General features: G+C 40.6%; 1 protein-coding gene across 1 annotated transcript in view; it reads left to right on the plus strand.

Annotated features, from left to right (window-relative positions):
• LOC310841554 (VIP peptides-like) overlaps positions 1-16302 on the plus strand; it is a 48311-nt gene extending 32009 nt beyond the window's left edge. The window contains exons 2-8 of the mRNA XM_083732839.1: positions 4066-4435; positions 6099-6219; positions 10476-10616; positions 10893-10997; positions 12443-12580; positions 13084-13204; positions 15928-16302. Of these exons, the coding sequence (XP_083588965.1) occupies positions 6113-6219; positions 10476-10616; positions 10893-10997; positions 12443-12580; positions 13084-13204; positions 15928-15936 (621 nt within the window). The 5' untranslated portion in view covers positions 4066-4435; positions 6099-6112 and the 3' untranslated portion in view covers positions 15937-16302. The remainder of the gene's footprint in view (positions 1-4065; positions 4436-6098; positions 6220-10475; positions 10617-10892; positions 10998-12442; positions 12581-13083; positions 13205-15927) is intronic.
• The last annotated feature ends 269 nt before the right edge of the window (positions 16303-16571 follow it).

Raw genomic sequence — 16571 nt, forward strand, 5'->3', positions numbered from 1 at the left:
TTTCCACTTTCCTGCCCTTTGGATGGCTGTTACATAAGAAACATTAAAAGAAAAATGCCTGCGGACAAACTCTTAGGATTATCCAACCCTTGGCACAGCCTTAAACCTACAAAACAGCTAACAGAGCCTCATTTGAATGTCTTCTACCTCCTCCCACATTTGATCCTTCCATTGTATACCATCTAGCCTGATTAAAATTACTGGGAAGTTTAACAGGCAGATAGTGATATTTTGGTTGGCCCAATAAAGTTATTGCCCTAATATGAATTTTGGATTATTTCTTACAAGTCAACATGGCTATCTTTACTTTTTGAAACTTTATGCTATTTATATACCTCTCATTGTCCCCACTGAGCCTCGGATTCAGAGCAGGAGTGGGAGACTTTGGAGGACAAGGACTCAGATGGAGACATGAGACTATGCAGCCAAGCCCATTTGGCTAACATCCCCTCTAGATGCACCTAATCTTGGACTCTTGAGCCTTGGTTGTTTCTCTTGGACTGGAATTCTAGTTGCTACTCCTCTGCCTTGTTAAAGCACCTAGTCTGGTATTTGCTTTTTCCTAGCCACTTGGTCTGTGCTATTAGACTGCTATAATGAAAGTTTGTAAAAAAAACTTTTTAAAGGCACATGTCTGCAGCTGTTTAAAAATGTCTGGATTGCCAAGGCACACAAAGTGCTTCGGAAGTCTGTGCTTTGACTTTGTCCCACCATCGAACCTTGCCTTGCCGGAGCCCTCCAATGCACCCCACCTCTCTAATTGGGATTAGTACAAATCTTTGTACAAAATATTCTTTGCAGAAGAAACCTGTTGCCTATGCTTAATGCATAAATCATCTGTAGCCTACAAAATGTGGTGGGAATTGTGCTGGTCCCGGGGGGAAGGTACTGTTACCGTAGTCAGAGTTCACAAGATGTGAGGCGAGGTCCGAAACAGGGAGCCGGGCAGGGAACAGGAACACTGGAGGGTCCAAAGCTGGGAGCTGGGCGGGAACAGGAACGCTGGAAGGTCAGAAGCAGGAAGCCGGGCGAGGAACAGGAACACTGGAGGTTCAGGTCTAGGTCCGGGTAAGAGCAGGTACTCAACAACGACGTTGCTCCCACAACCTGGGACCGGGCTGACTGACCTGTATCTTCTCTAAGGCCAGGGGCGGCCCCGGCCCCCAGGAGCCCCGCCTCCCCTGGCCTTAAGGCGATCACTCCTCCTGGGAGCAACCAGTTCCCTTCGCCTCTCTGCCCTAAGCCTCTGCAGTTCAGGAGAGGCCGAAGGGTTACTGGGCCCCGGGGGAGGCTCACCTGTAGACACTGAGTCCTTAAGCACCTCTGGGGCCAGAATGGTTTCACCTGGTGCCTGCTCCTGAGGATCTGACACAGGTGCAGGCTCCTCAGAATCTAGGCCTTGCCCCAGTTCAGCCGGCCCTGGAGGCGGAGAGTCCTGTGCAGGCTGGGATTCCTCTGGTTCAGCCTCTGAATCGGAATCCCAGGCCATCACAGGAATATAAAGACAGAGAATGCAGCAGGAGTGGTCAGTGCGGTGGTTTGGGGTTCCAGAGGCATCCACCTGACAGTGGCATCGCTGCCGCTTACCAAGACTGTGGGGGAGGGTGGCCCTGGCAAGGCTGGGGCTGCATGGGTGCTCCTGCTGGTGTGCCTTCAGAGCCCCAACCTTGCTGCTTATGGGTTGGAAACTTCAATCCCCTGCCCCACTGCAGTGACCGCTCCTGGAATGTACATATTAGTTTTGGCTGGCCCTTGAATACTTTTTCTGCATATCTCCTAATTCTGCATTTTCAAGTGATGTAAGATCTGTGCATCACAGCTTAATAAACACTTCAACCTAAAATTTGGTAATTGCTTTAATTTTAATTTTATATACTGTGATCTTTTTATGTGAACCTCTTTGAGACTTCCGGGTATAGGGAGGTATAGAAGAAGAAGAAGAAGAAGAAGAGGAGGAAGAAGCCAGATGTTATTGGACTCCAACTCCCATTAGCTTAAGCAGTCAAGAAAAATGGGTTTTAGGCACTACAGGATGAAAGCCATTCCCTCTGATCCCATAGTACTGATCCTTAAACAGTTGTTTATCATCACCTATTTACTAATTTCCCATTTCAAGACCACCCATCAACTGAAGTCCTCTGGATGGTTTACCAAATGCGATAAAATATGTGAATGCAATGCATAAAACTCAGAGTTTGGAATAAATGTCTTCCTAAAACAACATATAAAGTGGCCAACATAAAATGAACATATTGATATGAAATTATATACATAATATTATAAAATGAAAATATATTAATGCAAAGCTAATATATTATTGGGGATGACCGTGGCTACTGAATGGTTGAGAAAAAGCACTTTGTACTTGGTCAGAGACCTGTGATGCCTGGCCAGCTTGCATACTGAGAGAAATAAAATTAAAACAACAGTTCCACCAAAGTAATGAAAGCAAACCTGGGGGGTGAGTATACACCTGTCTTCTAAAATTTGCTATTACAGAAACTGTTTCTTTCACTGTGCAAATGGTGATCAACCTGGAAGGCATAAACCTAGCTGTAGGAAATGTTAAAAATTTATGGGTGGGGGCCACAGGTGCCAACTCCCTGGGGCCCTGGGTGCCTAAGCACCTACAAATTCCCCATGAAGGGGCTGGGCATCCACAAATTTTGATGCCAGGGCCATGCATGCTGCATGGCACCCACAGCGCCAGGTACTCACAGTAGTGGGGCCAAGTTGGCACCCCTGGTGAGGATAAACCTCTAGGACAGATAGTCTGTTCTCTACATGCCTGCTGGGAAACTGTCCTGCTGAACATATATCTTTCAATTATGCTTATATTTCATATGTTACAAGCCACAGCCTTTGGAAGAGGGTCTGAGGTGTGGCTCTGTCGAGCCCTCACTCAGATCATAGAATCATAGAATCATAGAGTTGGAAGAGACCACAAGGGCCATCGAGTCCAACCCCCTGCCAAGCAGGAAACACCATCAGAGCACTCCTGACATATGGTTGTCAAGCCTCTGCTTAAAGACCTCCAAAGAAGGAGACTCCACCACACTCCTTGGCAGCAAATTCCACTGTCGAACAGCTCTTACTGTTACTAATGTTACTAATGAAGTAACATTTTTTGAGTCCAAGGCTGGGAATTTCATTGAAACCTAATAGGTCTATCTGGGGGGAATTTTTCACTTTACGAATCGTTTCTCTTTTTCAGCACCAAGAATTGGCCTCATGTTCTATGTGTCTTTCCCTTTACAATAAATAATGTTTAACCAGCTAATTCTGGGGAATCAGTGATACAAACAAACTAGAGAGTTAAATGTCAGCCATTATTTGGTTTAGTTTATGGGTACAAGTTTTGACTAATGCTTTATTAGCTGGGATTGCTGGAATGGGCAAACATGTTGGGTAAAATGAGAGAGAGAGAGAGCAGCGGATGGCAAGTAGTCCTGTCTTTGAAAAGAAAGGGTTTTGAAAAGAAAGGATATCTGGCAGAGTGAAGAAATAGGAATATATGAAAAGTAAATTAAAAAGGAACATCCTCGGTATTATCTGCTCCAGTGTAGAAATGTAGGAAATTCTACTAAGCAAAGCACTTAGGTTTGCTCTCTGTGTAATATGAAAATAACCTTTAGTATAGCCTGATGTCAATATGTTAAAATCAAACATACACAGTACTGAAACTTAGTTGTTCTTTGATTGGAGAATTTAGAAGTCAAAGACATAGTGGTATGTCTTGAAATTGATATCAGGATCTTCTGATATTTCTTGCTCATCTTCCAAAGACATGTCAGGGAGCTCTGGCTTGGCAATTTCCCTGAAATTAAAAGAATTGGGGAGAGAAGAGACCCACTATGGGTAACTATGACTTAAAGCTCTGGGTTTCTGTTTTATAAGTCCCATCTTCCTGAAAGCAGGATTTGTGTCTTAAAAGCTGCATTCTTTGCCCAGTCCAGTGTTACTCATGTTAAGTCATTCATCAATATAGCAATAAATCAATTTAAACAGAGAGGAGGCGGGGGGGGGCTTCCCATGAATTAAATATGAACTTCCTTTGTCTCACAGCATCCTGGACAAAACAATCACAGACATTTCCATTCATCCCCTTGGGAGTGTGACGTCTCCAACGTAACGTGATTGCTCTTTTTGAAGCGGAAAAGTGGTCCTGTGTATATAAACCCTATAAGATGAGGCTGCTTGAAAGGCTGCACTGAGTGCACTGAAGGGGGAGAGAGGCATTCGCCCAGGAAGGAGAGCTGCTGAAACTTCAGACCGGCAGTTCGAGGGAGCAGAAACGGACAGGCACTTTCCTTGGCACATTCCTGCTCAGCACCTGAGGAAGAAACTTGTGGAACGGCCAAGGAGCTGCCGAGGGAATTCAGCACTTCGGAAAGCTCCTAGTGTCACCTGCCTTTGAGGTTCCTCTTCCGGCTTTGTAAGTAAAAGTTTTAGGAGTTTCCCTTTGTGGTGCTGGTAGATTTCAGTTCAGAGAAATACCAGACTAATGTTTGTTTGTGGCAAAAGAAATAGGGCTAAAAAGTTTCTGTGCACAGACTGGAAGCAAATCTGATCGAGAGATAATTCTTCTTTTGATGCCTTTACTGATTAATCTCCCAGATAACTGAATTTGTTTCCTTTGGCCTCAGGAAAAATAATTAGTATTTCAGATCCGCTCCTGCTTTTGATCTTACTTCCGGCTGTTATGCTTATGGGAGTCCCTGCTCACTACTATTTTTCTATTTTATTATCATAATTTTGTTTCTCTTTCTGCTTCTGCTTCCCCCATATCCAGATTTCTAGAGTGTGAATTGTGTTGCACATGACCTTTCCTCTGAAATTGTCCACTTCAATTTCGCTGGCATTTCACATGGATTTTATTCTTAGCAACATTCTTGGTATCTGATGGAGGGAATGCGGCTCCCCCCTGCCACATGGGGGGGGGGGCTTCTGTGTGCAGTTGCTACTGTAAAACAATGAAAAGAGATGCTTTTGCATGAGAATGAATGAATTATCGTTACAGCCATGTGAAATCCCTTTCCAGCTCATTAGTGCCTTGTCTCTAGTTCCAAAGCCCTTAAAGTGGAAGTTCTGGACCTGTTCCCAGTGAATTTCAATGGTATCGCCGAGTAACTGCTCCTGGGTTGCAAACAGCATTTATTTACTATCTTGATTCAAAGCTGTAAAGAGGAACTGCACTTTTTGTCTTCAGCTGCGGTCCTGCGCACAGTTATCTGGCAGTGACTCTGATTGAGCAAAGTGGGACTTACTTATGAGTAAAAATGCTTGCTCTGTACATTTCATAAATTGTATGATTTTATATGCTGAATTATATACATGGTGCATTTTCAGTTGTTAAAACAGTAAAATACATTTAGGCTCAATAAGAAAGTAAGTCAGGTGGCAGAAATATCAAAGTTATATGGTCATATTTTAATATCAGACACAGGAAAATCACTATGAAAATCAAACTGATTTAAATTAACATTTTGACCCCAATATACTATTAACAAGGTGATTTCTTCTGTCAGTCTGTGTACCTATCTCCTCCTCTCTCTCTGCCGGCTTGCATGTCAACCCTCTGACTTTTTTTTAAGTTAAGCTTCGCCGAAAGAGTATAGGTAACTTATACTGTGTATCTCACCAAAATAAGCACTTTTAATGCATGAAGACATTGATCTGTCAAGGCAGCAAAGAATCATAGAACTGTAGACCTAGATCTAGTCCAACCCCTGCAACGAATGGTTGTTGTGATTCATCTTCTCATTCATACAAGAATCATCCATGCCTTTGCTACCAACTGCACATTACTTATCTCACAAGGAATCTGTCATAAGAAACTTATTTGCCTCTCTCAACCTTCTTGTTCAAGGACAATTCCTTAACACCAGGAATCCAAATTATTTTGCCCAATTAATAATATTTTAAATTAATATAATTTTTTAATATTTTGAAATGTGCCCTACAGTGGTCTTCCTTTGCCTATTCAGAATTACCAATTTCATGTTGATTAGGCCACCCTTTGCCATGTCTTTTTGTTTATGCAAAATTTGGGCATTGACAACAAGAGGTTAACATTTTTTAAAATTATCTTTGTCCAGGCAGGTCCACAGAGATGGAACATGGAAGTGGCCCCCAGCTTCTCCTCTCCTTTGCTCTCCTCTATGTTCTCTGCACTCAAGCACTCGCTTTACCTCCTCTGGGAACATACTCTGCTATGAGGTAAGGGTTGCTCCAGCTAAGCCTACCTAGAGAACAGCATGATTTGCAAATCCAACAAGAGATGCAGATGTCACAAAACTGTAACAAAAAAACCCCCCCAAGCCCTCCAGTTTGATGCTCCAATGCTGAGCAGGAATGTGCCAAGGAAATGCAGCTCTAATGCTGCCTACCTTGCAATGGCCAACCTGAATGTACTTAGGAAAATTTGCTTTACTTGGACTAGCCAAAAGGAAACTGAGCACTTTTTTGAAAACTTAACTTTGGGCATAGCTTGACTGGATATTTCATGTATGCTTTTATGCCTTTTGTTACTGACTCTCACTGTTTCATGCTTAAGAGGCTAGAAATAGCTAACTAGTTCAATACGAATGGACAGGAAGAAATGAGGACATATTTACTTGGCAGTAACTTTGATAGATGTTAGTCCAAAATGTTCATCAAATTATTCAGTTCAGTGCCCTTAAAAATCATTGAGATTCCTTGCATGCAATGGAAGTGCATCTGCAACCTTGTAATACCTAGCCAAAGAGTGAAAATACGATGGCTCTCTTTACCATTTGCTTTATCTGCTTTACTTCCATTCCATCCTTTTATCACAGCCTTCTCCAACAGAGAGCTCTCCAGATGTTCTTGGACTCCCATCCTCCCTGACCACTGGCCATGCCGGCTGGGGCTGATGGAGTCTGAAACATCTGGAAAGTCCCATGTTAGAGAAGGTTGTTTCATCAGAATTTCAGCATTAGTTATTACTGTGTTGAAATTGCTGTTGTAAGCTTGGTGTGGTCTAGGATCCATGCCCAGAGTGGCTGGGATACAGTAAATCATCATAATCCTCCTCCTCCTCCTCCTCAAGGGCCTGACTTTTAGCTTCCAAGGGTCCTCTCCTTATGAAAGGATGCAGGTACACACACACACACAGCAAGAAGTGGGGACAGAGGAAAAACAGTCAGGTGTATTTCAAAGCAATCTCTCCCAGGGATAAAAGATAGCTCTTTAATAAGCATTTGACATAGACGTGGATATTCTTAAAACCACACATGCTTACTGCCCGGTTACATATTAAAACTCAGAGAAAAATGTTTAGTAAATAAAACCAAGAGGCATGTTGCCTGAACACTATCTACATATTCCAGCCACAACAGGAGAATCTTTAGAAACTAACTAGAAGATTCATCCATTCCATCTTCGTTCAAAAGCACTCAAGAGTACAATATAATAAATTCATACAATATAATAAACTCACCTATAAGTGGGGTGGGATCACACTGGCAGATCCAGCACCCCAACCTACATACTCTCAACTAAATATCTAACAGTAAAACAGAGAGCCCAAATAAAACTTTGTTTTATAACAGACAAGAAGACCTTGTGTATACCAAGCAAAGTCCGTCCTAAGCCTCCTGACTGCTCTTCTGCCAGGAAACATAAAACCTCTAGCTTTAGTTCAGCTTCCATTACTACAAATGTTTAATATGGACTATTATATGGAAGAAGAATATAAATCCAGATCAACATGTCCACAATTATTGGTTGCATTCATACTCTTAATGGCGGTTATCATGAGCTGCTTGAGTATTAGCACTCAACAGTCTAGGGTCTAGCCTAGTTTAGCGGTCATTAGCAGTGAATGCCAGCCAACTAAATGTCCAGCTTCAGAAGCACATTTATGCTCTAATAGCTTGTTAATAGGCACAGGAGGGGCACGGCAAGATGAAAGGCGTTCTTGTTGAATTGTGCTTTTGAGAACGGCACTAGTTTGTCAGAAACAATTTGGGTCTTTCAAAAGAAGATCCAGATATTCTTGTGTTTACCATTAGATCATGATTAGGACTGACAGAATGGAATTCCATACAAAGAGACAGCCAGGTTCAAGTGAAACATAGGTAATATTCAGCAAGTGATTTTCCATCACAAGTACCTTGGTATTTAGTCTGTGATAAAAGGAACATATTACTCAGGGTTGGGGAACCTGTTGCTCCCCGGATGGTATTCAACTACAACTCGCATCATGCCTGACCTCTGCCTATGCTGACCTGGGCTGATAAAATTTTTTGAGTCCAATAACTTATGAAAGACCACCGGTTTCTCATATAGGACTTAAAATATTTTTCTCAACCCTGTGCTTGAAACAGACATCTAATAGAACATAATCGTAAGCTCAGATGTCAAATCAATGCAAAACCGTCATTACAAAGGATTTTATAGCATGTCTATGTATTCAGCACATTGGAAAATTCAGAACTGAAGCAGTTCTAGAATCAAAGGGCTGGAAGAATCTTAAAGTGGGCATCATGGATTATATGTTTGCTATACGTAGCACTCAGTATTGTCCATGGATCTTACCTCAGAAAGAATTTTATGTTGAAGAATCCTTAGGAGAAAAATGGCTTTTATTAAAGCCTTTTCTGAGAAAATTTGGGAAAACAAGTGCTGGGGGTTATTTCCACCTCTTACCAACCCCCAGGAGCTTCAAGATCCCATTGTAGATTTTAAGTGAGCATTAAATGTCCCCCAACTCAAGTTTTTTTTAGCAGAAACATGACTTTCAACATCATATCAGAACTAGGACGCTCTCTTCCTTTAGTCACATCACATATTAGTTTTAGAATTTATGCTGGTTATTGGGAAGGGTGATTGTTGAGAGTGAGGGAGGGTGAATGTGTTGAGGTGGTGGTTGACTGAGGAATTTTGGTGGGGACTGAGTTGAATGGGTCTTGATTTATCTGCTTTATATACAGTATTATTTAATTTTGGTGTTTAATTTCCTTTGTAAACTGCTTTATGATCGATTCTGATAAAAAGTGGTATACAGATACTTGAAATGAAAAGATAGAAGCAGGAAGAAATATGGAACTAGTCATCTCAAGCCAGAGATGGTTGTCAGTTTCACAGAAAAAAGTTAGCAGATATTCAAACAACAATCTTTCTGATCTTAGTTTTTTCTTACTTCCTGTATATATCCGATTGGGTCACATATTCAGTCCTGAATAGTTCAGTGTGATTACCCTAGTTGGCATGCTATGAATCACTTTGTCCAACCATTGTTTCGAAACATCTATTACAATTTAATTGTTTTATTGATTTGTAGTTTGAGATTATCATTCATTTGAGATTATCTATTGACTACAATTGTCAAATCAGCCCTGGGAAGCCAAATGTTTGGCCAATTCAGACACAATTCAGTGATGTTTGAAGGTTCCCCAAACTTGTCAGGTAAATTATCTAAAGAGACTGCCGGCTGGGGGTTTGATTTTATGAAGAACAGCATCAGCAAACTGAGGAGGCTTCTCGTTTACATTTGTGTATTCGTACAAGGAAACATTCTTTTACTTACGGAAAGCCTTTGGGGGCTCTGTAAGATCCTTTGAAGAAATGGAGTTTCTTCAATTGTATAACATTGTTGGAGCTTGATAATAGGGTGGTCAGGTGAAATGGAGGACAGAACTTCAACCCTTTTAATAGTTTAGAAGAGGGAAATTTGGCAGGAATAGCTTATTATGCTAGCTACATGTGCTAGAATTTCCTCCTCTACACAACTGTTAATGGTGTAGGAATCCTGTCCTCTTTTATACCTGGTCACCATACTTAAACCATGGCAATTTGACTTTTGCATAGTGTTCTAATTTCGCTTGTCCTGCTCCCATCATCATGTTTGAGGCTTATCAATATAACACCACAGGGACTGCCATGTGCATGCATTTATACAATAGGTTAAATTACAGACCGAAGCTGCAATGCTATAAACATGTACCTGGGAGTTGGTCCATTTGTGGTCAATAGGACTTACTTCTCAGCAGACATGAATAGGATTGCACTATAAAAATCTGCTTTTTGCACTGAAACTCCCTTAGGTCATTTACTATGGTTGTGATCAACTGAAGTTAACTACTTTGAAGTCCCCTTGATTTGAATGGGAGAGCTCAGTGTACCTAAATCTTTCCCATTGGCAGGATCATGTTTTCTGTATTATCTTATCAGCACATAATGAAATCATTCTGTATGTATAACTGTTCATTGTGAAGTCTGTACTGAAATAATTGAAAGAGTAGGGACATCTGCATGATATGGACACAGTTTTAAAATATCTGCAATTGTGACTAATATTCTTCGTTGTCATAATGAATGACAATAATGATTTCATTTATGAATTGATTACTATAGGCGTCTTATAGTAATAGTCAATCTTAACCTGGGAGGTGGTTGTAAGAATTCTCTAGCATCTTCAAACATTGTTTTCTTTTCCTCTTCTTCACTAGATTAGGAAACAGAATGCCATTTGATGGGGCAAGTGAATCTGATCATTCTCAAGGTTCATTAAAATCTGAGGCTGACATTTTGCAAACTACACTACCTGAGAATGACAAGTTCTATTATGATGTTTACAGAGCTATGGATAGGTAAGGCATTTTTTTTAAAAAAAATCTAATAATAATTGCAAATCTGAATGCTGGAACTGCTTGTAATTTCATTGAGGCTTTCTGACCTCCCTCCCTCTTTCATGACCTTTAAGCTATGTTTGCATTACTAGAATTATGCGTTTGGAACTGTAAGGATCCACATATCTTTAGCTGCAGTAGCTATATGCTTGTCTGTACATTAGCTGTAAATATGAAACTATATACAATCTTGAAAATGTAGGTCACAGCTTTTTACTGTAGGACTTTCAATTGCAGGAACACAAGACATGCCGATGGACTCTTCACAAGTGGCTACAGCAAACTTTTGGGTCAAATTTCAGCAAGAAAATATTTGGAATCACTTATAGGAAAAAGAGTTGGGTTAGTAACTATTCCTCCTGTTTCCCAGACTCAGCTGGTTTCCCCTACATTCCTCTTAAATACCCACATTCCACTATGTTTGAATTCAAACATTGATCATATGATCCTCATGTGTTTGTATTTTGTTGGCATCTATCTTGGGAGAAAATGGAGGAGTGCTACTTTGGGGGTGAAGCTGAACGGCTGGAGAGTTACAGTGCCTGCTGTGGCTGTAGAGATTGATGTGGGAGAGACATGTTTTGTTGCATCTGGGGCACATGAAGTCATCTGGTTGTGCTGCTGCAGTTGCACCATGATGTTTCTTCTCTCTGTGCTCCTTTCAGCACTCATTTCTCCTCTGGTCACTGCTAGCAGGCCACCCTCAGTGTCTCCACTGTTCTGAAAGTGAAATCTGAAAGCCACGTTTTTAAAGTTGGATATCCATTATTGGAAGAAGCTTATCCATAACTGGTACAAGCAGTATGCCAAAGATGGTGGGAGGGATGTAGTCTTAGCTTTGCTTGCATAACATCCCTGTTCAGTTCCTGATATCTCCTGTTGAAGAGTCAAAGAATCATAGAGTTGGAAGGGATCCCAAGGGTCATCTCGTCCAATGCAGGAATCTCAGCTAAAGCATCCTTGACAGATAGCAAAGAGACTGCTAGCTGGGAGAGCTACTGACAGTCAAAAGTATAAAGGCAACTCCATTACATATTATGCTGTATTTTATCCACCAAGCATTTGTCACTGCTTGTTTTGCTTGAAATCAATGAGAGATCCATGCTTAAAGGTGTCTGTTCAATATTTATTACCACCAGATTTGAATTCTTTCCAGAGTAAATTTGGTTTAGTCAACTAAGTTTTACTCAGAGTAATCCATTATAATTATTTTAGTGTATTTTTGGTTTCTATGGAAGCCGCCCAGAGTGGCTGGGGAAACCCAGCCAGATGGGCGGGGTACAAATAATAAATTATTATTATTATTATTATTATTATTATTATTATTATTATTATTATTAATGCCCATGGCTAACTTTGTCCCATTGATTTCAGTTGGTCTATTCTGAGCAAACAATAGATGAAAACAACTGTAAGAGACAGTTACAATGCAATTCTATATATGCCTACTTAGAAGTAAAACCCATTGAGTCTAGTGGGGCTTGCTCCCAGGTAAGTGCATATAGAATAGCAATCTTCCACAGACATTTTAAGACCTGTGAAGGGAACCTTTGGCCCTCTAAATATTAACCATGGGGCTGGTGGGATTTGTAGTTCGGCAAAGGTTCCCCACACCTGAATTAAGAGCATGGTCAATAAATGAGGTCATTGTATTAATGTAGTAAAAGAAAAGTGAGAATAGATTTTCCATCGGTTACTTAGCTTTCAAGAAATACAACCTGTGGGTTTTGAAATTCTTGCATTTTGATTGGCTCCTGTATTAATTGCAAGTCTCTTTTATGTTCAAGAAATAACACTCCCCTTGATGAACAGACACCGCCAGTCAAACGCCATTCAGATGCTGTCTTTACTGACAACTACAGTCGCTTTCGAAAGCAGATGGCTGTGAAGAAATATTTGAACTCTGTTTTAACTGGGAAAAGAAGGTAGGAAGAAAGAGTGCACAAAAGACAGGTGGTTTTTTTTTTAGAAGTCTCCAGCAGTGATGAGCTATTAACGCAATCTTCCTTTTAACATATAGAAAAGTGCAAGCGACGTTGTATCACAGCGGCTTTCTTCTGAGGACAATTTATAACAAAAATAGCTTGAAAGAACAAAGATTGTGTACAGAAAGAAAGGGCATCACGATCCAGCCATATTTTTCCATGCTTTCTATAGAAGGCATGATTTAACTAAGAATGTGAGAACTAACCCGCTTGTTCTCAAGCAGCAATTACATAATTATTAACTAAAACGTTCAGCATTATGCCTTGAGGTAAACTGATTTCTATAAAAGTGCTATACATTGTTTTGTATAATAAAGCTAGACAGGTTGAATCATTTTAATAAAGGCTAATGATGCAATAAAATGCAACAAAGGAGAAAGTTTCTAAGATGAATTCCAAGAAGAAGTAAATTAAACTAAATCTAAGCTTCTGCTCTGCCACAGTCAGGAAGAGCTAAACCCAGCCAGCCTTCGGGATGAAACGGAATTGCTTGACCCTGCCTTCTCCGAAAACTATGATGATGTCACTGTAGATGACCTTGAGCTTCTGAATCACCTCCCATTGGTAAGTCTGAACATCTTCCCAACCAGAGTAACCATCTTACGTTTATTATGTGCATAGTTCATATGTGCCACCAGGGTTTTACAGAAAATTGCGCTTAATGACATGACTCCCATATGACATTTCTGTGGGAATCACATCACAGGAAGATAATTGCATAGATTAAATAACGATAATATCTGTGAAGTATTTCTAATGAAAATGAGTGGTTTGATAGTGTTAATTCACCTGGCTTACTTGGGTTTTCTCAGATTGTGTGTGCTAAGGCATGAAACCCAAACTGACTTGTTTAATTAGGGTGAATAGTACTGTGTCTCTGAGGATAACTACACTGGCATTTCTTTTAATTAAAACAAAAATAAGTCCACCCACACCTTTCCTCACACCTTTCATGGCCTTCTGATTAGTTGAAATCTAAGTCGCTTCTGAATCTGACCATCTAGTTAGTGGGTAAACATAAAAAGATTCTTGGCCAGAAGTCTGGTTCATATTCATATTAGTGACACTCACTTTGTGGGTTGCTATTTACTAAGGCTGCAGTATGAACACAAGTTACCTGGGAGAAAGCCCCATTGAATTCAAAGGAAGTTATTTCTGTGTAGACATGGGTAAGATTGCAGCCTAAGTGGGTCAAAAGAGGCACTGTGGGAAGGACGTTGACTTCTTATATCAGTGAGTACCGAGGATAATATGGGTAGATGGCATGCAATCAGTGTCAAACATAAAATGATTTTTACACTTATTAGAGTTTGAATTTACTGAAGTGAAGTTTTTTTCTGAAGGAGTCCTGTGAAACATAACTTGAGAGAAATTATGCATTTATTTAAACCATGCATCCCCATCCATCAACAGGAGTGGTCCATTTCAGGATGCCACTAAGTGTGCTCAGTCTCACTAGACTTGTACTTTGGGATTTTGCCCCCTTTGTTTTTTGTTTAAAAGAAATAACCCCCACTCCTTTGTTCTTCTGCATAACTCTAAGCATCCTGCTACTTCTCTCTTGTTTCTACTCTGGCTCCAATCCTATTGGGCACTCAACCATCTGGGTTTGCTATTAAAGGAAATGATGCGTCTTATCATTCTTATCTTATTTTGCCCTTGAGATGCTTAAAGACAAGCCCCTATATCTTATTGCAGCTCCTATTTGGGCAGTTAAATGACATTATTGGCCATGCCATGAGGATGATTTGATTTACCATGACATTTTCCCAAGGAGGACTGCATTTGTACAAGTTTATTGTTGTCTACTGGCTAACAGCCCAAAAACATGAGCCACTGTTGAACAACCAGGGATGGGAAAGCTGTGGCCCACCAGATGATGTCAGACTACAAGCCCTTTCATCCCTGACCACTGGTACTGGTGGGAGTTGGAATTAGCAACATCTGGAGGTGCCACAGGTTTATCACCTCTTATACAAAGCCCACAGCATTGGAAGAGAGAGCCTTGTCTCTGGCTCCAGATCTTTCCTGAAAGCAAGTGCAACCATTAGTGATGCTTGCAGAGAATATGAGGCCCCTGGATTGAATAACCCTGATAGAAATACTAGAGGTTTGGACTTCTGTCCTTAACCAGGCAATGGACAAGCGATTTCAATAAGTTGCTTTCCAAGACTTAGCCCGAGCCCTTGCCCTGGCTTCACTTCCATCTCCAGATCATACAACTGATTATGTAGGCCAGCTGTAGGGAACATTTAGCCCACCTGATGTTTGTGGAACTACAACTCCCACCAGCCCCAGCAAGCATGGTCAATGGCCAGGGATGATGGGAGTTGTAGTTCAGCAATATCTAGAAAACCAAAGGCTGTCCACAGCTGCCACAGACACAGTAGGAGAATATCCACAGATTAAGGTCCAGTTCCAGCTAGAGTCTTGGCGCTGACAAGACAGAAGTTACTGTGTTTGCATATGGCTGCCACCTGAGCCACACCAGCCCCAAACATTTTGCTGCCTGAAATGATAGACAAAACTGCACTCCTGTTCCCACCCATTCCACCAGTTGACTTGTACTTCAACAATGATGATGCGATAGCTTTTTTGCTACACCTGTGTGTGGCCTGCTAGCTTGAGGAGCATACAGCACACACAGCTCAAAACAAAAAAAAATTCCTTCCAGTAGCACCTTAAAGACCAACTAAGTCAGTTCTTGGTATGAGCTTTCGTGTGCATGCACACTTCTTCAGATACACTGAAACAGAAGTTTCCAGACCCTTCTATATAGTGAGAAGGTGGGGAGGGGTATTACTCAGAAGGGTGGTGGGAATGGGTGATTGGCAGATAGCTGTGATGAGCCTGTTGATGACTCTTAACGACTGCAATAGGTCTTACAGGAAAAAGCAAGGGGTGAAAAGGTGAAAAATGGCTCTGTTCTTCAAGAACACAGCTCTGTTCTTCAAGAGAAGGGAATGCTCTGAGGGCTCACGAAGTGGGAGACTGTTACATCAACTGTATACCATCAGAAGCATTGCAATAGAAATCATGGTTCATTTGATTTCTTTACCTATAGTGCAATCCTATACATCTACTCAAAAGTAAGTCCCAAAGAATTCAATGGGACTTACTCCCAGGTAAGTAGGCAAAAGACTGAGTGAGTCACTCAGACCCATTTCTAGCATATGCATTGAGAACCTTTTTAAAATTCAGGATTACTGTACAATCTTTTAATAAGTGTTACCATCATTTTCTAAATTAATGTTTCTAAAGTACGTGTTATTTTTCTCTCTCCCTAGAATGTCTGAAGACAACTCCGTAAAAAGAAAAAATCCTGCAAAAAATCCTAAAGATGAGATCAAACTATTTTTTTGAGTTTCTCATAGTATTTCAAGAGATGATTTCCGTATTTAAACCAAAACAGATATATTGTGAAGTGAAAATTGTGATATTTTTGTTTCTTATATAATAAAAATGGATGTTTACACTGTAAATATTACTTTAGAGTGATCTACCTAAAGCTGTACATATGTATGCTAGTTTTAACTCACAACAAATCCTATGATCTCTTATGCTGTAAATCTGTTATTTTGATAACTGCATTTCAAAGAAAGACAAGCAACGCACAGGACAGAAAGTACATTAAACTGCTGCTTATGGCTGCATATACAAAATCACTGTATGCTGATTAATTGCTCCTTTGCACTTAAACTACTATCTTGAACTCATGAACTGGATGGGCAGAGAGTGAGCTTTCTCACTTCTTCAGTGCAGTGATGGGGATACGGCATGACTCCAAATGAATTAACTTTATTCAAACTGCTGCTTCACTATACTTAGAATTGCCTAAGATGAAACTGGAGAGGAATATGTTGAAGAACTCTTCTAAAGCAAAATGCTGATAGGAATTTAGGAGTGGTGGTGGTGAAATATTTTTCATGCA

This window comes from Podarcis gaigeae (genome assembly GCF_964106915.1).
Source record: "Podarcis gaigeae genome assembly, chromosome: 3".
Classification (NCBI taxonomy): domain Eukaryota; kingdom Metazoa; phylum Chordata; class Lepidosauria; order Squamata; family Lacertidae; genus Podarcis; species Podarcis gaigeae.